Here is a 26,047-nt window from a genome sequence, read left to right on the forward strand (position 1 = left end):
TTTCAGTTTTAAGGACTAACTACATGAGCTCCTGTTTGGGTGATTATACTCCCCTATTATAATCTGTACTACTTTTAATGGGTGCGCAATAGGGTATATTCCAGGTAATTTCAAGACTGTCAAATCCCCAGATTTTTTAAAGAAGAAAATTGATTGTTTATTAAAATCCTGAATTTCAGTGCAGTGGCTCAAATACGTCATAAGATAACAAGGAATTACAAAATTTCTTTGCCTGCACTGCTGTACATATTGGTAAATAATTCTGACACTATGTCACCAGTGTTACCACAGTATTCATGCTCTGAATAATAGCAACAAACTGCATACAACGTGTTTAAGAATGAAATGAATGTGTGCATGTATAAATTACCTGTGATGCCTCCAATTCTGATTTTAACAGCATGACCACTTTATCAGAATCAAATGAGGATGTCTGTATAGAACTTAGTTCCTCTTCTTTCTTCTGCAGTTCTTCTTTCAAAGTGGAATTTTCTGTTTTTAAGCACAGTAACTGCTTTTCTAATTTAAAAATATTTGATGTTAATGAAATGTACCGTGGCTTTTGCTGAAATTAAAAAAAAAAAAAAAAAAATAAATAAAATAAAATAATGTGAAATGTTCTGTTTTTAAACAGAATACGTGATGCATAATTGATGAAATATCAAACTTCAATCGACAAGTACAACAAATACATCTAAATATAGAAACACACAATAGTGGATACCAATACTATATAAGCCAATTCAGTTACAAGAAACAACTGTCATAGCACATCCAAAACACTGACCGTGTGAAGAAAATGGGACTGCAACTAATGAGAAAATATCAAAGTTACAATCACTTCATAAAAAGCACATGTAATGTTTGAGGAAAAGATATTGGTTGAAAACACAAGTATAAAGACTGAGACCAAAAAATCGCCCATAACGAGAAATGTGAGGATCAAGTAGTGATATTCCTTATAGTAAAGGATGGAAGAGAAGAAGATTTGCCTCATTATTTTTGTGACTACTATTGGATAAAATAATTTACAAAATAAAATATCATCTGTTCACGAAGAAATAGACTCAACTGAAATCTTAACTGCATCAAAAGGGAAGAAGAGTGTCATCTGACAAATACTCCTTCAGAATGACAGATGCGAATGGGGCAGTCAAGGAATTAGGAATTTGAAACATCATGAACATAAAGAGTGTCTTTGTAAGAACATAGTGTATATATGACCAAGAAAAAAAAATTTCCCGGATTTCCTGGTTAAAATTAAAGTTTCTCCTGGGTGAAAATAGACTTTTTCCATGTTAAGTGACAGTACACTTTTCCTCAGAACTGTAAAACTTATCAATCCTTTGAATGGTTATGGTTTTATATGCTGGCATAGAACTTCCCGGACCTTTAGAAAACCAAACTCACTATATATTACAAAAAAAAGTTTTGGATAGATCTTTCATGTGCAGCAACATGTACGCTGCATATTTTCGTATTACGAAAGTGTACATTTAAATTCCACAAAACATCACATGTTACTTTCCGAAGCATTGAAATCAAGATTGCAATGTGTTTTTGTAGCCAGTCATAGCTCGTCACACTATCTCGCTAGCCAATGACAGTGGATCTTCTAGCGTAGGATACGTGGTGCAGTCAGCCAATAGTGCGTATGCACAAATAGGAAAAGTAAAGAGGTTTAAATTAACATACACAGTGTTACTACAAGAAAAGCTAAGCTTTTGCATACAATATTGGTCTCGAAGATTAATAAGCAGCAAGAGAAGCTAAGCTTTCATATATAATATGGAACTTTAAGATAAATCACACAAATGTGTCATTAAAATTTTTAATAAAGACATAAATTTCTGATCTTCTGAACTCGAAATTTTTCTAAATGTGCGTCCTCAAAGACTTGGTTTTGAGTCAAATGTTCTGTGATTTAAGAAATTCATTGTCCATTCTCGCACATAATTCATCTTGCATAAAAGGAAATTTACTTTGAAACAACCATTCGCAATATTTTCGGGTGACCTGTTAGAAATAGGTTCATTTCAGTAGTTGCCAGAGAGCGCCAAAAACAGGCGTCACTGCTCTTGCGCAGCTACGATGATGCAGGAAGCCCATATGTTCATAGGTGTAAAACATTAGATGATCTTACAGTATGTCATAAAAGAAACAAGACATCAGAGGATACTCCAAGAACATTGGAATTTTGTGAACCATACTAAAATGCGTGATTTGGCTTAAAGTGCACATTCGTATGTCCAAATTTGGATGTAAATTTTCTTGAATACAAGTACTGTATTATCTCATGTTTGGTTCTTTATTATGGCATAATGCTATACGTGCTAGAAGATGAAAACACTTTTGAAATGCAGTGAACAGTTGAAACTAGCCCATAGTATGGAATGAAACACATCGTTTCAAATAAATTGAGTGCCCCAGTGGAAAAGATTAATAAAACCACATTTCTTTAGCAAACCGACAAAAATAACTTCATTGTTCTGCAAGGCGATTAATACTTGACTGTCAGAAAGGTGGAGATAAAATCTGAAACAAATAACATATTTTAGCCTTCCGTAATTATGCGAACGTATTTTAATTCATTTGATAGCTCACGGCCATAGATATCCGTTTTGTTTTCATTTAACGTGAGAGCAACAAATGAAGAGGAAGAAGCAAAATCACTAAACGTAAACATGGGTCATATGGAGACTCCCCACTACAACTCAGACTGCTCAGTGGATCAGCCCCGGATCTCCAATATTTCTGAACCGGGGCAATATCAGATTGTGGTGCCCCAACACACATCTGTAGCCAGAAGTGGGAGTAGGTACTTCTCATATGTGACTCAACTGCACATGCACGAGAGCCCTCCGCAACTGCTCAAATGATTCCAAAGTAAACACTTGTGACGTCATGTTCATCGGAGACAATTTGTTGTTAGGAAGCTTTGCATAGTCTTCCCAAAGGCTTTGACACACTTTGCAATTGGCAAATGCTTGTATGCGCAATATGTTTTATTGTTGTATATGGCATATTTCCTTTGCAACTTAAGTTTTACTTTTGTTTTTTTTTCCTCTCATTTATGTTTTGTTGCAGCAGTATTATTCTACAGAAGCGGGATAAAGTAATATCCTTTGTTAGAGTATTGGTTCTTACCCGTCAAAATGACAAAAAAAAAAATAACTGAAAACTAAAACAATGAAAATTTCCTGGAATTCCGAAAAATTCCCATGTTTATCCCAGTTTTCTCCCGGATGAAAATATTCCCGGGTTTTTCTCGGATCTCCCGGTTGCCCTGAGTTGTATACACCTTGCGCGCTGGGGGCAGGGGGGGGGGGGGGGGCAATTACGAGAGGGGAACAGGACTACAGAACAAAACAAATACATTCCACAAAAATACAATGAGAGTTAATGAAAATTAATAACAGTACACTGATTTCCATTTTGGGTTTTCCTGCTGTCTCCCATGACAAGAGGTCTGAAGAGAAATAAATTGCTGCAGCCATAGTGTGGATATCAAAAGGTACATCTGTGGATCTCCACATACCACTCTTACAAGGTGCTTTTTGAAACAAACCTATATAGTGATGTAGGTTAAGATACCAGGTTCTCATGCACTGCAGCCATTCACCTTGGTGGGCCCTCATTTGTGAGTAACTGAAGAAAAAAATTTGGGAATTTTGCACGGTGTTCAATAGCATTAAAAAAATAGTATTACACATACTGGTTGCAGGGTGTAAGGGACACGGTAGGTAACTGACATGCAGTAGGTCATGGATTCAAGTCTCATCAAGCGCATTGAGTTTTTTCATTTCTGAACCTTTACTAAAATGACTTTTGACCATAATTTTTAGGCAATTAATTGGATTGAATGTCATTTTTTATTTCTACTTCTTTGTCACATCCTTTTAATCATTAACTTTTTCACTTGGTCTCATTTTTCTTCTTAACATTCCTTTTCCACTTGACACCTTCGTTCATACAATTTTAATTAATTTTACGTATTAATTTCAGTTTAATTTATTTTATTTTACTATCCTTTTTTTTGTACAAGTTGTTGCATTCATTATTTCTCTTCCTCATTTTGCTCGAGTTTCATTTTACTTATAATACCTTCTTTAATTTAAATCTTCATCTGAATTATCTTGTTTGTAGTGCAATAGGGATTAAGACTATACTTTAAATGTCTGCATGACAATTGCCACGCAAAAAAAAAACAGACATCTTGTAACAAAGAATGCATCAACAGATCAGCATTTTCAAATAAATGAGTATTATAACAGATAAATATAATTAAATTTACATTCACAAAAATTCCAAGTGGCAAAAGAATGAAACCTCCTGGCAGATTAAAACTGTGTGCCGGACCGAGACTTTAACTCGGGACCTTTGCCTTTCGCGGGCAAGTGCTCTACCAACTGAGCTACCGAAGCACAACTCACGGCCCATCCTCCAGCTTTACTTCTCCCAGTACCTTGTCTCCTACCTTCAAAACTTTACAGAAGCTCTCCTGCGAAACTTGCAGAACTAGCACTCCTGAAAGAAAGGATATTGCGGAGACATGGCTTAGCCACAGCCTGGGGGATGTTTTCAGAATGAGATTTTCCCTCTGCTGTGGAGTGTGCACTGATATGAAACTTCCTGGAAGATTAAAACTGTGTGCTGGACCAAGACTCGAACTCGGGACCTTTGCCTTTCGCGGGCAAGTTCTCTACCAACTGAGCTACCCAAGCACGACTCACAGCCCATCCTCCAGCTTTACTTCTACCAGCACCTCGTCTCCTACCTTCCAAACCTTTCGCAGGAGAGCTTCTGTAAAGTTTGGAAGGTAGGAGACGAGGTACTGGTAGAAGTAAAGCTTGAGGACGGGCCGTAGGTCGTGCTTGGGTAGCTCTTCACAGCAAACATAAACATAGCCAAAGCCTTGCAGACAAACAAAAATTACGCGAAGCGAAATGTAGTGTGAGGAGGGCTATGCGAGAGGCTTTCAATGAATTCGAAAGTAACGTTCTATGTACTGACTTGGCAGAAAATCCTAAGAAATTTTGGTCCTATGTCAAAGCGGTAGGTGGATCAAAACAAAATGTCCAGACACTCTGTGACCAAAATGGTACTGAAACAGAGGATGACAGACTAAAGGCCGAAATACTAAATGTCTTTTTCCAAAGCTGTTTCACAGAGGAAGACTGCACTGTGCTTCCTTCTCTAGATTGTCACACAGTTGACAAAATGGTAGATATCGAAGTAGACGACAGAGGGATAGAGAAACAATTAAAATCGCTCAAAAGAGGAAAGGCCGCTGGTCCTGATGGGATACCAGTTCGATTTTACACAGAGTACGCGAAGGAACTTGCCCCCCTTCTTGCAGCGGTGTACCGTAGGTCTCTAGAAGAGCGTAGTGTTCCAAAGGATTGGAAAAGGGCACACGTCATCCCCATTTTCAAGAAGGGACGTCGAACAGATGTGCAGAACTATAGACCTATATCTCTAACGTCTATCAGTTGTAGAATTTTGGAACACGTATTATGTTCGAGTATAATGTCTTTTCTGGAGACTAGAAATCTACTCTGTAGGAATCAGCATGGGTTTCGAGAAAGACGATCGTGTGAAACCCAGCTCGCGCTATTCGTCCACGAGACTCAGAGGGCCTTAGACACGGGTTCACAGGTAGATGCCGTGTTTCTTGACTTCCGCAAGGCGTTTGACACAGTTCCCCATAGTCGTTTAATGAACAAAGTAAGAGCATACGGACTATCAGATCAATTGTGTGATTGGATTGAGGAGTTCCTAGATAACAGAACGCAGCACGTCATTCTCAATGGAGAGAAGTCTTCCGAAGTAAGAGTGATTTCAGGTGTGCCGCAGGGGAGTGTCATAGGACCGTTGCTATTCACAATATACATAAATGACCTGGTGGATGACATCGGAAGTTCACTGAGGCTTTTTGCAGATGATGCTGTGGTGTATCGAGAGGTTGCAACAATGGAAAATTGTACTGAAATGCAGGAGGATCTGCAGCGAATTGACGCATGGTGCACGGAATGGCAATTGAATCTCAATGTAGCGAAGTGTAATGTGATGCGAATACATAGAAAGATAGGTCCCTTATCATTTAGCTACAAAATAGCAGGTCAGCAACTGGAAGCAGTTAATTCCATAAATTATCTGGGAGTACGCATTAGGAGTGATTTAAAATGGAATGATCATATAAAGTTGATCGTCGGTAAAGCAGATGCCAGACTGAGATTCATTGGAAGAATCCTAAGGAAATGCAATCCGACAACAAAGGAAGTAGGTTACAGTACGCTTGTTCGCCCAATGCTTGAATACTGCTCAGCAGTGTGGGATCCGCACCAGGTAGGGTTGATAGAAGAGATAGAGAAGATCCAACGGAGAGCAGCGCGCTTCGTTACAGGATCATTTAGTAATTGCGAAAGCGTTACGGAGATGATAGATAAACTCCAGTGGAAGACTCTGCAGGAGAGACGCTCAGTAGCTCGGTACGGGCTTTTGTTGAAGTTTCGAGAACATACCTTCACTGAAGAGTCAAGCAGTATATTGCTCCCTCCTACGTATATCTCGCGAAGAGACCATGAGGATAAAATCAGAGAGATTAGAGCCCACACAGAAGCATACCGACAATACTTCTTTCCACGTACAATACGAGACTGGAATAGAAGGGAGAACCGATAGAGGTACTCAGGGTACCCTCCGCCACACACCGTCAGGTGGCTTGCGGAGTACGGATGTAGATGTAGATGTAGATGTAGAGCACTTGCCCAGGAAAGGCAAAGGTCCCGAGTTCGAGTCTCGATCCGGCACACAGTTTTAATCTGCCAGGAAGTTTCATATCAGCGCACATTCTGCTGCAGAGTGAAAATCTCATTCTGGCAAAAGAATGTTATAAAGAAAAAGTGATCACAAATGAAAAAAATTCATATGGTGACTAAAACGATATGACAAAGGAACAGAAACAAAAAAAAATACATTTAAATCAATTAACTGAATAAAAATCATGATCAGTCATTTTGATACACGTTTAAAAATTTAATTCACCTGAGATTCAAACCCACAACTTCTTGCATATGAAGCCATTACCCTATACATTATACCATGCAACTAATCTACGAGGGTGAGTCAAACCTTAAATATTTTTTTAAATCTTATTTATGGTGCAGAAACGGTACAAAGCTGTATCACTTTTCAACATATTCTCCCCCATGCTCAATGCAAGTCCTCCAGCACTTACAAAGTGCATAAATTTCTTTAGAAAAAAATTCTTTTGGTAGTCCGCGCAACCACTCGTGCATTATGTGGTGTACCTCTTCATCAGAACGGAACATCCTTCCTCCCATTGCGTCTCTGAGTGGTCGAAACAAATGGAAATCACTTGGGACAAGTTCTGGTGAGTATGGTGGATGAGGAAGACACTCAAAACGCAGGCCTTGATTGTTGGAACTGTTGCATAGGCAGTGTGGGGCCTAGCATTGTCATGTTGCAAAAGGACCCCTGCTGACAGCAATCCAAATTTCTTTGATTTGATTGCAGGCCGCAGATGATTTTTTATGAGATCCTTGTATGATGCACTGGTGACAGTGATCCCTCTAGGCATATAATTCTCCAAAATGATGCCTTTTTTGTCCCAAAAGACAGTGAGCATAATCTTCCCTGCTGCTGGTTCTGTTGGAAACTTCTTTGGTTTTGGTGATGAGGAATGGCGCCATTCCTTGATCGCTCTCTTCATTTCCAGTTGCTGGAAGTCAACCCAGGTTTCGTCCCCAGTGACAATTCTTGCAAGGAAGCCATCAACTTCTCGTTCAAAGCACCGAAGAAGTTCTTCACAAGCATCAACATGTCGTTCTCTCACTTCAGGAGTCAGCTGCTGTGGTACCCATCTTGCAGACACTTTGTGAAACTCGAGCACATCACGAACGATGTGGTGTGCTGACCGATGACTAATCTGTAAACATGCTGCAGTGTCATTCAGTGTCACTCGGCAGTTTCCTTCACTATGGCTTCAACTGCTGCAATGTTCTGTGGAGTCACAACTCGTTGTGCCTGACCTGGATGAGGAACATCTTCCACTGAAGTCACAGCATTTGCGAACTTCCTTCTCCATTCATAGACTTGCTGCTGTGGCAAACACGCATCACCATACTGAACCTTCATTCGTTGATGAATTTCAATAGGTTTCACACCTTCACTATGCAAAACCGAATAACAGAATGCTGTTCTTCCCTGGTGCAAGTCGCAAGTGGGGCGGCCATTTTTATACTGATACTGCGGCTGTATGTGTGCGTCTGCACAATGCTGCCACCTACAGGCTATTCTGCATGCTGTTTGTAGCAAGCTTACCAACTTACAGGATAACGGCATGAAATTTTGATTTGTTATTACAAATTTAAGTTTTTCATTTGACTCACCCTCGTATATAACACTACTTCTTAAATGCTACTGTGTGTCACATAAAATTCTGAAATTTTTTTTAATCACGCAAATGAGGGCACACCAGGGTGTGATACCTGCGATCTTAAGCTTCAGCACTGTATAGGGGATTTCAAACAAATGGTTCTCCCCGTAGATGCAGAAAGAAATGAGTTTAAATTTGATGTGACTGACAATGAAATATTTACACCACTAATTTGGAGCAAAGCAGCTGCAAAGGTATGTGCAAACTTCAGCTGACGAAAATTCAGACCAGGCACTAGAATGGTGTCAGGGCTGTGGTGCACTGGACATAATAAAATTATTTACAAAATTTAATAACCATAAGATGTGGATGCAGATGTGGATCAAAAGCTTGTGGATGCAGATATGGAACTTGAGGACATGGATAGCATTTCTCTAATCCACACAGACACCTCTACCCATGATTCATGGTCTTTTGTATCCTCTGTATTTTTCTTTGTTCACCTATATTTTTTTCAGATACTGGTAAGACAAATCGTGTTCTAAAAATGTTTCTGCATACAACAGAATTTGCGGTCAGCTTTCAATGTTAAAGGTAGACACTTTTAGAATCTAAATTAAGTTGTAAATAGATAAAACTTATCTTAAAGGGTAGACTACATGAATTTATTAACCAGCAGAAAAACCCTCACAACCCTCATACTAATGCTAATGATAGTACACAGTTTCTACAGCATTCAGAACAGCGTCCTTAACAAAGACTGTGGAGGAGATGAAGAACATGTATATAAACTAGGAAGAAAGAAAAAAAGGCAAGTCACTAAAAGACTACATAAAGAGAAATTTAAATACAGAAAATAAGTTGATACAAAGGAGGCTCACAGGACAATTGGAAGTCACACAGAATAGTGAGTCAGATAACATTGATTCGAGAACCTACCCACATTTCTATGAACAACAGAAAGCTCTAATAGAATACAAGCCTAAAACAGTTAGATTAAAGTTGAAGAACAGAAAAGCAGAACATGAGGCAGAGTTAGCGCAGAGTAACTATCAAAAGAAGGTGGCACTGGTTGCTTTTACATGAATACAGATGTAAAGAGGACCAGAAGGATCAGATAAGTCAACAGAAATGAGGATAATTGGTGTGTGTAAAATGATAGGATGAAAACACAAGAAGAATGAATTGAAATGACGGATTATTGATTCTAAGTACATTCAATGCTGACAAGGAAGTTCTCACTGAAACTGTACTGAACTAATAACCACTAGTAGTCCTGATAAACCAAGAAAGCCACCTACAAATATGTTACACAAGAACTGCATTGAGAGAATCAGACAAAAAAGAAAAAATGCTGCTGTTCCGAGTATCTGGAAGGCAGTAGGGAATATATTTTTATGAAATTAATTATTTGCTTTGTGGAAATTACAGTGGCTTAATTCTCTCCCAGAATTTTGCAATGGTTAACCATTTTCATGACATATGGTTGATTTCTCTTTCTCTGAAAACCAATCAACACTTGTGTTTCAGAAGTTTATTGTTTTTATTCATTAGCGTTAGACTACATCAACTATTGAAAGCAATATTTCAAGTTAAATAATATCTTTGTTTACTCTTATGTGCTTAAGAACAATGATTCTTACCAAAAAATGTGATACCATAACAGTGAAAGCCAAAACACAACCAGTGACAGCTGCTGTTATCATCATATATAAAGCATTATCTGATAATGCATCATAAAGCTTTCCAGTTCCATCACTATTGTGCTGCAACATAAAAAAAATCCAGGATTAAATTAATAACAGTTACCTGCAACTAGGGCATTAAAATTAAAAGTACAAAAAGAAAGCGTTGAACACACTAGTCTTTTCGTGTCTGCTTCCTCTACCCCATAGTGACATGAACAATGCCTGTTTAAACAAGTCTGCTGCTTGACAAGGAAAAATTTTTTCTGTTCTTATTCGCTGTAATTTTAGTTAGAAGACTGCTCCTTTACATACACTTTATTCAGCAAGGTTATGCTTCACAATAAATATACATATCTTTGATATATCTGAACAATGGCTTATGTTACTGATTAATTTAAGCAGGTGAAGGGGACGTGTGTGTGTGTGTGTGTGTGTGTGTGTGTGTGTGTGTGTGTGTGTGGTGATTGGAGATTAAAATACTAACAAAAGAGAACAAATATTTTTTATTCCCCATAATCTACATCTATATTCTGCAAGCCAAGGGTGTTTTGTGTCCCACTGCCACTCCCATTTTTCTGTTCCAGTTGTGAATGGTTTGCAGAATGAATGACTGCTGGTCATGTGATCCCTAGTATGATGTCTGCAAAAATAGTCTGCTACTTACCGTAAAGAAGACAAGCTGCAGATAGGCACAATTAAAAGATACTCACATATAGCTTTTGGCAACAGCAGCCTTAATCAGTAAAGACACACACACACACACACACACACACACACACACACACACACACACACAAAAAAGCAAGTACACCTCACACACAGACATGACTGTCAACTCCAGCATCTCGGGCCAGAATGCAACATCACGTGGGATGCAAGCAGCAATCAGGAAGGGGTGAGGAAGGGGGAGGGATAGTATTGTATGGGTGGAGTGAGAGACGAATACTCTCTGGTGAAGTGTGCAGGGACCAGAGGTCAGGAGATTGTGAGGCAGAAAGTAGGGAAAATGGGAACAAAAAAAGGAGAGGAGTGGGGAAAGACGGGTGGATGCGTTGGCAGAGGGCTGTAAATAAACAGGATGGGAGAAAAGAATGTGAAGGAGATGATAGGACAAAGGGGGTGGAAACTTGGGTGGAGGGTGTGGGGAGAGTGTATTACCATAGGTTGATGCCGGTATAATTATGAGAGCGGAGAATGTGTTGTAAGGATAACTCCCATCTGCATAGTTCAGAAAACCTGCTGTTGGAGGGAAGGATCAAGATGGCTCGGGTAGTGAAGCATCCACTGAAATCAAGTGTGTTATGTTCAGCTGCATGTTGTGCCACAGGGTGGTCTAATTTGCTCTTGGCCACAGTTTGGCGGTAGCTGTTAATCCTTGGGGATAGCTGGATGGTAGTCAGACCAATATAAAAAGCAGTGTAGTGACTGCAGCAGAGCTAGTAAATGACATGCCTGCTTTCACAGGTGGCCTAGCCCCTCATGGGTACGATAAACCTGTGGCAGGACTGGAATAGGTAGTGCTGTGTGGGTGGATTAGGCAGGTTTTGCACCTGGGTCTTCTACAGCGATATGATTCTTATGGCAAGGGGTTGGGATTGTGAGTGGCACAGGGATGGACAAGGATGTTGTGGTGGTTGGATAGGTGATGGAACTCCACTTTAGGAGGGATGGGAAGTATCTTGGGTAGGATGTCCCTCATTTCAGGGCACAATGATAGGTAATTAAAGCCCTGGCGAAGGATGTGGTTCAGTTGTTCCAGTCCGTGGTGGTATGGGTGATGAAGGGGACACTCCTTTGTGCCTGGTTTTTTGGGGTGGCGGGATGATTGCGGTCGTGAGGGCAAACTGCGAAGGAGATCTGTTTGTGGACTAGGTCTGGGGGACAGGGCCTGTCTGTGAAGGCCTGGGTAAGACCCACAACACACTGAGCAAGGTAATTTTTGTCACTGCAGATAAGCTACCCCTGGGTAGTCAGGCTTTTGGTGTGAAAGGGATGACAGCTAACAAAATGCATGTGCTGTTGGTGGTTGGTGGATTTAATGTGCACAGAGGTGCAGATGGAGCCATCAGGGAGGAGGAGGAGGTCAACATCTAGAAATGTGGCACGTTGGGTTGAGGAGGACCACCTGAAGCGGATGGGAGAGAAGATGTCGAGGTTGTGAATGATCGAAGATACAGTGTATTGGTTCTGGGTCCAGATTGGAAGATATTATGTATGATGTATGAACCTGAACCCGACTATTTATTGTTTTGGGAGGCTAGAAAGATCTCCTCTAAATGGGCCATAAAAGGGTTGGCATAGAAGGGTGCCCATGGCTGTGCCACAGATTTATTTATATACCTTCCCTTCAAATGAGAAGTAGTAGTGAATTAAGATAAAATTAATTAGGTGTGTGAGGAATGAAGTCTGAAGGACGGTGGGAAAGGTAGTGTTAAATAGCAGTAAAACCATGGGCAGGAGGGAAGTTGGTGTGTAGGGAGGTGGCATTAACAGTGATGAGTAGTGACCCAGGAGGTAAAGGGATGGGAATCGTAGAAAGTCAGTGAAGGAAGTGGTTGATGTCTTTGACATGGAAAATTCTTTCAGTGGGGGCACAATAACCAACCACAAAAGGGCATCTAGAATTTTTGGGTTTGTGGGTTTTGCTGAGCACGTAGAAGGTGGGTGTGCATGGTGTCATAGGGGTGAGGAGTGAAATGGATTCAGGGGAGATGTTCTGGAAACAACCAAAGGCTTTAAGCAGGGACTGGAGTTTGTGTTGGATGGGATCACTCTAGCAAAGTTTATAGGTGGAGGAGTCAGACAATTGGCAGAGGCCTTCTGCCAGGCAGTCACTGCAACTCATAACAGTGGTGGAACCTTTATCTGCAGGTAGGATGATTAGGTCAGGATTTGTTTTGAGGTTGTGCCTCGTTGTTCTTTCTTCTTCTGAATGGTTGGTGTTGAGGAAAAGACATGAGGAAGGATGGTAAAGCTAAGTTGGAGGTAAGAAATTCCTGGAAGGTGACTGGTTTGTGGTTAGGTGGGGAGGAGGATCAGGGTTGGATGGTGGTACAAACTGGAAGAGGCAGAATTCAAATGTTGGAATTAGGGTGGGTTTGGTTGGATGGACTGGTGATTGGGAGAAGAAAAGTAGGTCTTTGAGAAGTCCAGCATGGTTAAATTTGGGTGTATGGCTAAAGGTGAGGACAGAAACTTCTGTGGAGCTGAGGGTTTTGGTGGAAAAGTTAACAACAGTGTTATGGGAATGTTTTGGCTCCGGATTTGGTGAACAGTTGGTAGGGAGTTTGGGGGGACGTGGCAGGTTGAAAAGGTCAGCTAGGCAGGGTTTAGCTGTTATCAGAGATGGACGAGGAGGAACACAGTGGGTACAATAGGGATTGGATAGTGGTGCCCTAAGGTGGCTAGAACATCATCAGGGTGGAGATGTTGTCTGGAATGCTCCTCCAGGTGCTGGAGAGCAGGGGGATTCAATTTCAGAGATGTGGCACAAGCAGTACAGATTGCAGAGTAGTAGCATCTTCTGGAAGGAGCAGCAGAGGTGGCCCTGGTTTGACTGTGCCACATGGAGATGTGTGTTTGCAACACCAGGTTTGTGAGGGCCAGGGATTGGTGGAATCTAAAAAAAATTGTAGATCATTGTGAAAGGAAGTGTGGAATCCAGAGAAAGGAATCCTTACAGTTACGCCGTTTAGGGGATTGCATCGTTTGGGCAGTATTTGAGAAAGAGGAATCTCTAATATCTTCAACTTGACATTTAGGGTGTTCTCTCAGGACATACATATAAGAATACAATATGTATCGGTAGACCCTTCTAGAAAAGTAAACCCCACTGTGATGCAGAATCCCTCTCTTACAGCATCTGCCACAGGTGTTGACTGAACATTCCTGTGACGCTTAGTAAATTAACTTGTGACAAAACACACTACTCTTCTTTGGATCTTCTCTCTTCCCTCTGTCAATCCTACCAGTACGGATACCACACTGAAGATCAATATTCAGTTTCTGTTCAAATGAGAGTTTTGTAAGCTACCTCCTCTGTGAATGGACAACACCTGAAAATTCTTTCAATTAATCTCAGTCTGGCATTTGCCTTACAGAGCACTGCTATTATGTTGTCATTCCACTTTAAATTGCTCTGTACACATATTCCGATATTTTATGGGTGTGACTGCTTCCAGTAACTGTTCTACAACCATGTAATCATACAATACTGGGTCTTCCTGCTTGTTTATGAGCAATATATCACATTTCTTTATGTTGAGGGTTAACTTCCAATCACTGCACCAAGTGATGATCCACTGCAATTTTTTGTGCATTTTGGTGTAATTTTATAGCACTGTGATTTCCCTATATAAAACAGCGCCATCCTCGAAAAGCTTCTAGAACGTCCAACATTACTCACTAGATCATTTATACACATATATATTGTGAAAAATAATGGCACTGTAACAATCTCTTGCAGTATGCTCTCAATTATCTTCACATATGAAGATATCCCTCCACTGAGAATGTCGTGTCCCATTTGCGAGAAATTCTTCAACCACACAGCTGATTTGATATTCCATATGCTCTAATTTTATTGATTAGGTAGCAGTATTGAACTCTATCGAATACCTTCCAGAAGTCACGTAACATAGCATCAACCTGGGCAGCAGTATGTACTGGTTTTTGGAGCTTGTGGCCAAGCAGCAAGTTTCTGGAGCTTGTGGAAGAACTGCACGACGTGGGTTTTACATGATCACTGTTTTCAGAACCATGTTGATTCTTTCAAAGTAGGTTTTAGGTGTCCAGAAATGTCATAATACATTAGCAAAAATGAATTAAAAGTCTACAGCAGACCAATGTTACAGATGTAGGCCTACAGTTTTGTGTGTCTGTTTCATTACTCTTCTTGGAAACAGGAATGGCCTGCACCTTATTCAAATCACTAAGAACACACTGATCCTCCTGCAACCTACAGTACACTGCTGCTAGAAGAGAAGCAAATTCTTTCACACACTCTATGTAGCAACATACTGCAATCACATTAGACCCAGTGGCCTCTCCACTGTTCAGTGATTTTGGTTGCTTTTTTATCCCATGGTCACTTGCTTTGATACCAGTCATTTTGGTGTGACAATTTAAAAATACTAAGAGCTTTTTGACAGTAATGTTTGCTTTAGCAAAACCTTTAACTTTTTTCTGAAATTGCCTTTGCTTGTTTTCTTTTTTTGACTCTATGTAAGTTTTCAACTAATCATTGTTTCTGTTAAGAAGCAGCGGTGTTTTTCCATCACTGAATGGAGCTGTTCTTTGATTTATGGTGTTTCTACACATTATTTTTCTTTTTCAACCCCAACTGATAATTAATCTGTAGAATAATCATTTCGAATCTGTGGCATGTAAGGTGTGATTAGTATATTGCAGAGCCTTTTCATGGGCATTCAAAAACAAACAATCCGTATCTGGTAACGCTACATGTAGAGCTGACAAGGTACTTAGAATAGCAATGAAACTGAAAATAACTCTACTCACGCATTACAGAAAGACTCCCAGTGTGGTCAAAATATGTTTATTAGAGTTGTTTTACAATCAATAGTGCAGCAACTATAACATGGAAGTTGGCTGTGAACAAAAATGAATGAGAACTTAACACCATCTGAGGAGGGGTGTGGGCAAACCAGCCCCCCACCCCCCTCCTCCCACCTCCCTTTTGCAGTGTAGAAGATAGCCATACTACACCAATGTTTTGTGTTTCTGCAAAATGGTCATGACCGTAGGGATCCTTTTGTGTTGTGAGAGCTGTAATCAAACGCCATTCTGAACCAGAATAAATGTCGTCAATCATTTCATACAAAAAGGAAAACACAAGCAGTACACAACAGATAACAGAGCTGACTACAGAAAGTATTCAGTAATAGCTATCGAGTAACTGCTTTCTGAAGCTGTTAATGTCATAAACAAGATTGTTCAGACCCAACCTAAAATTGTTTCATTAAAGTGTCTGCATAACACACAAGGTGCCAGGTCCCATAGTTGAGTCCTACATTGTCATACGTAGCTTGTATATTAAAGAAACTATTCAACCGCACACAACTGATTTGGCACCAGAGTGTAATGTATGCACAGAAGCACAGTGATGTCTTTTCAGTCAAGCATACATGCTCTTTTTATTTTGCAACTTCGTTCTTAGATACATTATCTTTGCAAACAGAGCTTCACCAGATGTTGTGCAATATAAGTAACCAAAAATTGGTTATGTTTTTAATTTTTATATGCAGAAAATAAAGCTGTTTGAAACTACCTTTGATAAAATTGTTCATCTGGATACAATTTGCTATGAAACTCATTTATTAGATAATTTTGCATTTTCAAATTTTGAGGCAAATTTGCTTCTATTTGCAAAAGCAAATTTTTCAGGTTCCTAGCAATGATGCATAAAACTGTCATTTGGTTCAGCATTTTTGACAAACAGAATTTTAAAAAGGTGCATATTACACTGAAGAGCCAAAGAAACTGGTACACCTGCCTAATATTGTGTAGGGCTCATGCGAGAAAGCAGAAGTGCAGCAACACGACGTGGCATGGACTCTACTACTGTCTGAAGCAGTGCTGGAGACAATTAACGCCATGAATCCTGCACGGCTATCCATAAATCGGTAAGAGTACAAGAGGGTGGAGATCTCTTCTGAACATCAAGTTGCAAGGCACCCCACGTATGCTCAATAATGTTCATGTCTGGGGAGTTTGATGGCTAGTGGAAGTGTTTAAACTCATACAAGTGTTCCTGGAACCACTCTGTAGCATTTCTGGACATGTGGGGGTGTCACATTGTCCTGCTGGAATTGCCCATGTTCATCGGAACCAACAGCGGACATGAATGAATGCAGGTGATCAGACAGGATGCTTACGTACGTGTCACTTGTCAGAGTCATATCTAGATGCATCAGGGGTCCTATATCACTTCAACTGCACATGCCCCACACCATTACAGAGCCTCCACCAGCTTAAACAGTTCCCTGCTGCCATGCAGGGTCTATGGATTCATGAGGTTGTCTCCATACCTATACAAGTCCATCCACTCAATACAATTTGAAATGAGACTTGTCCGACCAGTCAACATGTTTCCAGTTATCGACAGCCCAATGTCAGTGTTGACAGGCCCAGGCGAGGCGTAAAGCTTTGTGTCGTGCGGTCATCAAGGGTACACAAGTGGGCCTTCAGCTCCGAAAGGCCATATCAATTATGTTTCATTGAATGGTTCACACACTGACACTTGTTGATGGCCCTGCATTGAAATCTGCAGCAATTTGGAGAAGGGTTGCACTTCTGTCATGCTGAACGATTCTCTTCAGTTGTCGTTGGTCCCATTCTTGCAGGATCTTTTTCCAGTCGCAGCAATGTCTGAGATTCAATGTCTTAGTGGATTCCTGATATTCACGGTACACTCATGAAATGGTAATATGAGAAAGTCCCCACTTCATCACTACCTTGGAGATGCTGTCCCCCATCGCTCATGAGCCGAGTGTAACACCACGTTCAAACTCATTTAAATCTTAATAACCTACCATCGTAACAGCAGTAACTGATCTAACAACTGCGCCAGACACTTATATAGGTGTTGCTGACCGCAGCACCGTATTCTGCCTGTTTATATATTTCTGCATTTGAATATGCATGCCTGTACCAGTTTCTTTGGCACTTCAGTGTAGATTAGTACAGCAGAAACCTATTAAAAACATCAATTTGGTCGGGCATTCAATAAAAATCATTTTTCTACATACACTGTTCATGTAGACACTGTGCAAGTAATCAAATCAAGATTCTGTGTAGGATGTGACTTACACGCATGTGTTGTCTATAGTGCAAATATTGTAAAGGAAAATTAAATGCAAATTATGATAATACCATGTAAAGCACAGTTGGTATTTGCAATCAAATCAAATTTAACATTTGTGAATTGTTACAGTTTTTTGATGAGAGATTATATGCAACAATTAACAGATATGATTTACAAATATAAATTCAATTTATCAGATCAAAATTGTTCAAACTCCCTTTTGTACACTATGTGGATTTCAACTTTTGAGAGGAGCACTTCTGGATATAAGACAGGTAGCAGCAGAGATTGAAAAGAAGCAAGAAACAGATCCAAGGCACCCATTGCTTGGAGATCACACTTATCCATTCATGGCTGAAAATCAGAAAAAGCTTCCTCTTTACAAAAGCACCAGTACCAAATTCAGCAGAAGCCTGCCAAATTGAGCTGTGGAGAACAAAATATCATGTAGAAGTTTGGAAAGCAATGAGAAGGTACCATGAGACTGCCATCTCCAATATGGGACTTGGAAAACCCTCAACAGATAGAGAATAGGTGCAACAATTAACAAGACTAATTTAAAGATGAGGGGTATCAGTGATGATGGGCAGTGTGTAGAACAAGGCAGGACTCAGAACACTTGTTGGTTTGTAGTCATCTGAGAGAACCCTGTGATGTGGACGACTGCCCCATTAATGTTAGGTTATACTGGTTTGCTGTTTATTTGGAATGTGATAAATAAATATAATACAAAAAAAAATATTTAACCACCACAAATTTTTTCAATACAAGTATAATTGTTGTAGAGTGGAAGGTTAGTTTCAACTTTACTGTGCTTTGCTAAGCATTTCCATAATGGAAGTGGAAGGCTTGTGCCTTCCTCTGATCCAACAGCTAACTGTCTCAGTCAGTCATATGAGACCCTACAGTTTAATCACAGTGCTGCTTATTTTCTCCCACAAACAAAGAATTCCCAGAAGTCAAAGCCACATTAAATTTTGGAAAATATTCTAAGTCCAGCACAGGACTGAACTCAGCTTTTAGCATCTGTAGTAGCATACCTAAACAGCGATCAAATCATTCTTCCTCTGCAAGTATTCACTTTATGTATAACCATAAGCTTTAATCTTCTGTCATCATATTGTAAGCACAATATAGCAATTTCACAATATAACATTTTTTTCCAATTTTTGAAAATATTGTTTTTCATCATAGTCTGAACATTATATAAAACATAACATTATTATTTATAACACTGCAACTCAAATGGATTAACATCATTTTCATGTTCACTTCCTCCTTATGTAAGCATTTCTTCAAAAGGGGGATTATTCAAGTCAGGACAGTTAAGTCAAACGGGACTGAACTCTTAAAGTTATGAAACAACCTCACAAAGCAGTTATTCGGTGGCTTGGCTCCCATAATGATACGGACTCAACTGGGATCTAAAGTCATGAGGCAGCCTCACAAAGCAGTTATTCTGTTGCTTGGTTCCCATAATATTACAGAAGTGCATTGCAAAATACTAAATTTCACGAAACAAGATCTTCAAGATCAATACAGCTGAATAGAAGTTTGAAAATTATGAGCAGCATCATAGTTGTTTTGGAAGGTGTTTACCAGAAAGTTAAATATTTTTTGTAATAAAATGGTAAACTGAACCAGAGTATGATTACTTCACTCATATCAGTCAACTCTGGGTTAGTTTCCAGAGTTATCTTTAAAATATGTGGCACTTAATGAATTGAATGGAGATAACAACAGGTTCGGCAGGGTTTTTGAAGTGCAAATGCACAATAATCCTACACTGTTTACTTCTTTCTTATATTCCCTCCTTTAATGGTTTGCCCCATACACTTCCGGTCAATAGTAACAAACAATTAAGCAGTGCCCAGAATGAGATTTTCACTCTGCAGCGGAGTGTGCGCTGATATGAAACTTCCTGGCAGATTAAAACTGTGTGCCCGACCGAGACTCGAACTCGGGACCTTTGCCTTTCGCGGGCAAGTGCTCTACCATCTGAGCTACCGAAGCACGACTCACGCCCGGTACTCACAGCTTTCGCAGGAGAGCTTCTGTAAAGTTTGGAAGGTAGGAGACAGATACTGGCAGAAGTAAAGCTGTGAGTACCGGGCGTGAGTCGTGCTTCGGTAGCTCAGATGGTAGAGCACTTGCCCGCGAAAGGCAAAGGTCCCGAGTTCGAGTCTCGGTCGGGCACACAGTTTTAATCTGCCAGGAAGTTTCATATCAGCGCACACTCCACTGCAGAGTGAAAATCTCATTCTGGAAACATCCCCCAGGCTGTGGCTAAGCCATGTCTCCGCAATATCCTTTCTTTCAGGAGTGCTAGTTCTGCAAGGTTCGCAGGAGAGCTTCTGTAAAGTTTGGAAGGTAGGAGACGGATACTGGCAGAAGTAAAGCTGTGAGTACCGGGCGTGAGTCGTGCTTCGGTAGCTCAGATGGTAGAGCACTTGCCCGCGAAAGGCAAAGGTCCCGAGTTCGAGTCTCGGTCGGGCACACAGTTTTAATCTGCCAGGAAGTTTCAATTAAGCAGTGACTTGTCACACCTTGCTAAAGGAGGAGGAGGATGAGGAGGAGGGGAGGTGCTGAGGGTGGATATAAACGATACCCAACTGACACAGATTACTTGTAAGACACAAGATAAAGGAACATGTACCTGTCTATTGTGCTCCTACAAAGGCTGAAGTCATGCACAAAGATGATGTTCACTTAAATGTTTTGCATTATTAAACTGAAATGTCATGTAACAAATTACAAAATACTCCTCCACTTCTACACAACACACAAAATGATATTGATGTGCTGCATGAAGTTAAACCATAGACCCCAGGAAAAGGAAGCAGATCAGCTGGAAACATTCTGCTTATAAACTATCATCTGAAGACATACTCATACAGTTACAGCAATCAAAGCAGAATCAGAATTACAATTTTGTCTGGTTAGGTTAAAAAGTGGAATAGGACTGTGCTGGTTATATTTCTTCTTTGTAAAATTATAAGTTTAGAAAAACTAGGCATTTTTACTATTGCATTGTGTGTCATTATTTCCAATGACAACACAAGAGTGGTTCTATGCAGTGAATGAAAGGCATCTTTTCACCTTCAGTTGCTCATTACTGACAAAAGTGACAGCAAGGACTCAATCATCTATACCGTACAAAGCATTACAAATAGTAACTTTTCATAACAACAAAAATAAATTCAAGACATTGTGCAGAACATTATAAATAAATGATAAACTATGTCAGAAAAGTAAATACCATTGCTTACTTTCTGCGTACTGAACAGGATTTTATTGTTTTGAGATGTCTAACCTCTTAAATTCAACAAAACTAGCTATCTTGAAATACAACAAAACAGATACATACTTCCAACATGTTAGTAAGTAGAATATTGAATGGAACTTACAATGCCCTCTGGTACTTCCTCAGACATAGAACTTTCTTGTAGTTGTGGTTCACTTGGTATCAAGCCAGACTGTCCACCACAGTTTATCCCAGTCTCACAGACAGATGCTATTAATAAAAACACAATGGCTGAAGTTATTTAAGTGTAGAACACTTGTGATAAACACCATCCTACATTAGGAATCTAAAACTATGCCACCACCAAAATCATGTCTAAACATACAACAGACAAATGAAAAAAGTGCTGTAAAGTTAATTAAAAAATTCACAACATATCAAAATAAGGGTTACAATCCATCTTGCACTGTGGGTATACTTTCAACTGTATTTGTATGAGAGTTATCACATAAAAGTCAGCTGACTGAATTAACTGCAATGATTTCTGAATAGTGATGAATAGGGCTAGGATTTTTATGATAGGGCACATATTTTTCGAAAAGACTAACATATTATATAAATATATATAAATGCCTGTTATGAAAAAAGTAAATGAACTACTGTAATTTGTTACATCATATTTATGCATATACGGTCATTTCTCTCTGACAGAGCATATTTTAAACTTAAACTGTCATATTTGTTATATTTTCACTTTTTCAAGAAGTAAAGAACTTTTATCTTGCAGTCTCTTTCACCTGTGTTACATTTCACAGAATTCTACATTTCAACCTGTTTCCTGGAACATGGCAAATAACTATCTTCCTCCACATTTTGTTTGAATTCACAATACAGATCTTCATCTTTATGCAATGACGAGATTTTTGTAGCCTACTGTTACATAGGCCTTAATTTGAGGAAGAAATGTCTGAGAATGTATGTTTGGAGCACAGCATTGTATGGTAGTGAAACAGGCGTGGAAAAACTGGAACAGAAGAAAAAATCGAAGCATTTTAGTTGTGGCGCTATACATGAATGTTGGAAATTAGGTGGACTGATAAGGTGACAAATGGGGAGGTTCTGTGGAGAATCGGAGAGGAAATGAGTATGTGGAAAACACTGACAAGGAGAAGGGATAGGATGATAGGACATCTGTTAAGACATCAGGGAATGACTTCCATGGTACTAGGAGGAGGAGTAGAAGGCAAAAACTGCAGACGAAGACTGAGACTGGAATACATCCAGCAAATAATTGAAGACATATACGTTGAAAGTGCTACTCTGGGCTGAAGAAGCTGTCACAGGAGAGGAATTCATGGCAGGTGCATCAAACCAGCCAGAAGACTGATGACTAAAAACTGTTACCCTATAAGCAGATTGATGATTAAGCCATTTTGGACTCTGAACTGCTGACAAGTGTCTCAATGTGTTATTCAGTCTTAAAAGTCTGAAGTACATGCAATATAGTCAAGAAAAAATGGTTCGGTTTACTTAAAGGAATGTCAGATCAACAGAAAGGTGAACAAAGCACTTCACAGAATGGTGAATAGGATTGGTGAGCTTCCCATAGTAGCTTTTGCTGTTGCATTTTTCCATTTTCAATCTGCTGTAATCCACTTTTTAGTTTTTCTGTTTCCATACACTGCTGAATGTTAATTTACTTCTCTGCAGTTACTCTTGTCACACACTATTCACAATACAGTATTTTACCATCACTCAAAAATACTTTCTCACAATATTGAGAGAACTCACCAACATGAAACAAGGTATTGAAGTAAAATTATAAAACTTAATGTCTTAATATCATGAGAAAACATTTTTGAGTGATGGTAAACTACCGTATTGTAAAGCACGAGGTAACAGTAACTGCAGAGAAGTAAATTAACGCTCAGCTGCATATGGCAACAGAGAAACTCAGAAGCAGAGTACAGCAGATTGAAAGTGGAAAAACACTACAGCAAAAGCTCCCATGGGAATCCTGAGAAGAACTTTGTCCAGATTTTTGTTGTGTTGACATTCCTTTAAGTAAACTGAACCATCCAAAATTTCACGCATTCTTAGAAGAATACACAGGCAAATCTACTCCTGATTCTTCCACATTAAGAAAGGGCTATGTCAGCCAAATCTAAAACAAACAAACAAACAAACAAACAAACAAACAGACCAAAGGTTGCAAATAAAAAACATTATATGTATATCAACTGATAAAACCACAGACTCCATGGAAAGATATATTGTAAATGTCACTGTGGGAGCTTTGAAAGAAGAGGATCCAGGCAAAAAGTTTCTTATAAGCTATGAAAGTTCACAAAAACTAGATTCTCCCAGCATTAGTAAATTGTTCGACAGATCTACGGGTGCCATTAGGCCTGTAGGGGTGAAGCATCATAATGTGCTGCTCTTCATATTGACTGCTGACTAATTAAAAGCAAAATACAGTAAAACACTGCATGTGACTGATTTAGCTCGCACCTTACACAGAGTTACAGAAATTCATAGTAAGTTCAGTTAAACTGAGAAATTTATTTGGTGTGTCGAAAAGGTTTTTTTGAAAGCCCTTTCATGTGTTGCAGAACTTAAGTTATTAGCTCTGGAAATTTCCTTACCACCACCTTTCACTTTGACAAGATGGTGGTCGTGGAATGATGCCTATAACTATTATTGTGATAATGAATAACTGCTTCATTTGGCAGCAGAGAAGCTGCTTCAATTGGAGTAGCCCCAGAGTAAATGTCTAATGCTGCATTTTCAAGCAAACTTTCATATATAAAATCAAATTTTGGATTTATTCCTGCTGTTATACCTGCACTAGAGTGTAATTAGCAGTCTTCAAAAGGGAGGTAAGAAGGAAATGACAAGTATTTTGGACAGGTCAGGAAAACTGCTGGTGAATCTGCCTTGGGCAGATGGAGGGAATATTTTGAAGAGTTGCTCTATGTAGGTGAGAATACGATCAGTAATGTTTCAGATTTCGAGGTAGAATGGGATAGGAATGATGATGGAAATAGGATCACATTTGAGGAAGTGGAGAAAATGGTCAATAGATTGCACTGCAATAAAGCAGCTGGGGTGGATGAAATTAAGTCAGAACTCATCAAATACAGTGGAATGGCAGGTCTTAAATGGCTACACAGGGTAATTGAAATGGCCTGGGAGTCGGGACAGGTTCCATCAGACTGGAAAAAAGCAGTAATCACACCAATCTTTAAACATGGAAACAGAAAAGATTGCAACAACTATAGAGGTATCTCTTTAATCAGCGTTGTGGGTAACATCTTCTCAGGTATTGTTGAAAGGAAAGTGCGAGTATTAGTTGAGGACCAATTGGATGAAAAGCAGTGTGGGTTTAGGCCTCTTAGAGGTTGTCAGGACCAGATATTTAGCTTACGGCAAATAATGGAGAAGTGTTATGAGTAGAACAGGAAATTGTATCTATGCTTTGTAGATCTAGAAAAGGCATATGACCGGGTTCCTAGGAGGAAGTTATTGTCTGTTCTACGAGATTATGGGATAGGAAGCAAACTTTTGCAAGCAATTAAAGGTCTTTACATGGAGGATAGTCAGGCAGCAGTTAGAGTTGACGGTAAATTGAGTTCATGGTTCAGAGTAGTTTCAGGGGTAAGACAAGGCTGCAACCTGTCTCCACTATTGTTCATATTATTTATGGATCATATGTTGAAAACAATAGACTGGCTGGGTGAGATTAAGATATGTGAACACAAAATAAGCAGTCTTGCATATGCGGATGACTTAGTTGTGATGGCAGATTCGATTGAAAGTTTGCAAAGTAATATTTCAGAGCTAGATCAGAAATGTAAGGACTATGGTATGAAGATTAGCATCTCCAAAATGAAAGTAATGTCAGTGGGAAAGAGATACAAACAGATTGAGTGCCAAATAGGAGGAACAAAGTTAGAACAGGTGGACGGTTTCTAGTACTTAGGATGCATATTCTCACAGGATGGCAACATAGTGAAAGAACTGGAAGCAAGGTGTAGCAAAGCCAATGCAGTGAGCACTCAGCTACGATCTACTCTCTTCTGCAAGAAGGAAGTCAGTACCAAGACTAAGTTATCTGTGCACCATTCAATCTTTCGACCAACTTTGTTGTATGGGAGCGAAAGCTGGGTGGATTCAGGTTACCTTATCAACAAGGTTGAGGTTACGGATATGAAAGTAGCTAGGATGATTGCAGGTACTAGTAGATGGGAACAATGGCAGGAGAGTGTCCACAATGAGGAAATCAAAGAAAAACTGGGAATGAACTCTATAGATGTAGCAGTCAGGGCGAACAGGCTCAGATGATGGGGTCATGTTACACGCATGGGAGAGCAAGGTTACCCAAGAGACTCATGGGTTCAGCAGTAGAGGGTAGGAGGAGTCGGGGCAGATCAAGGAGAAGGTACCTGGATTCGGTTAAGAATGATTTTGAAGTAATAGGTTTAACATCAGACGAGGCACCAATGTTAGCACTGAATAGGGGAACATGGAGGAATTTTATAAGGGGGACTATGCTCCAGACTGAATGCTGAAAGGCATAATCAATCTTAAATGATGATGATGATGATATACCTGCTTTGGAAATAACTGCTTTGGAGCAATCACAAGTACCATCAGCAAAGCAAACAGAAGAAATGGAAAAAAACATGAATAAATTAGAAGTGAAAAAAATGGAAGTGTGAAAGAAAATGGAAAAAGCAGTTAGAAAAACAGTGAATGGTAAAACACACTGTGTTCCAGTTCAATGATTTTGTTGGGTGAAAGGTTCTTTCTTAATCATTTAGATTCAAATGATATTGTCCATTTTAAATATGCTTATACTGTGTCAGATGAAGCAGAAAGAAGTTTTTTCA

General features: G+C 39.6%; 1 protein-coding gene across 1 annotated transcript in view; it reads right to left on the minus strand.

Annotated features, from left to right (window-relative positions):
- The window catches only part of LOC126279036 (transport and Golgi organization protein 1), a 195,293-nt gene that overhangs the window by 134,599 nt on the left and 34,647 nt on the right, over positions 1–26,047 (minus strand). The window contains exons 4-6 of the mRNA XM_049979435.1: positions 21,319–21,425; positions 10,045–10,167; positions 371–565 (exon numbers count right to left, since the gene is read on the minus strand). Of these exons, the coding sequence (XP_049835392.1) occupies positions 371–565; positions 10,045–10,167; positions 21,319–21,425 (425 nt within the window). The remainder of the gene's footprint in view (positions 1–370; positions 566–10,044; positions 10,168–21,318; positions 21,426–26,047) is intronic.

Source organism: Schistocerca gregaria, chromosome 6 (genome assembly GCF_023897955.1).
Source record: "Schistocerca gregaria isolate iqSchGreg1 chromosome 6, iqSchGreg1.2, whole genome shotgun sequence".
Taxonomy (NCBI): Eukaryota; Metazoa; Arthropoda; class Insecta; order Orthoptera; family Acrididae; genus Schistocerca; species Schistocerca gregaria.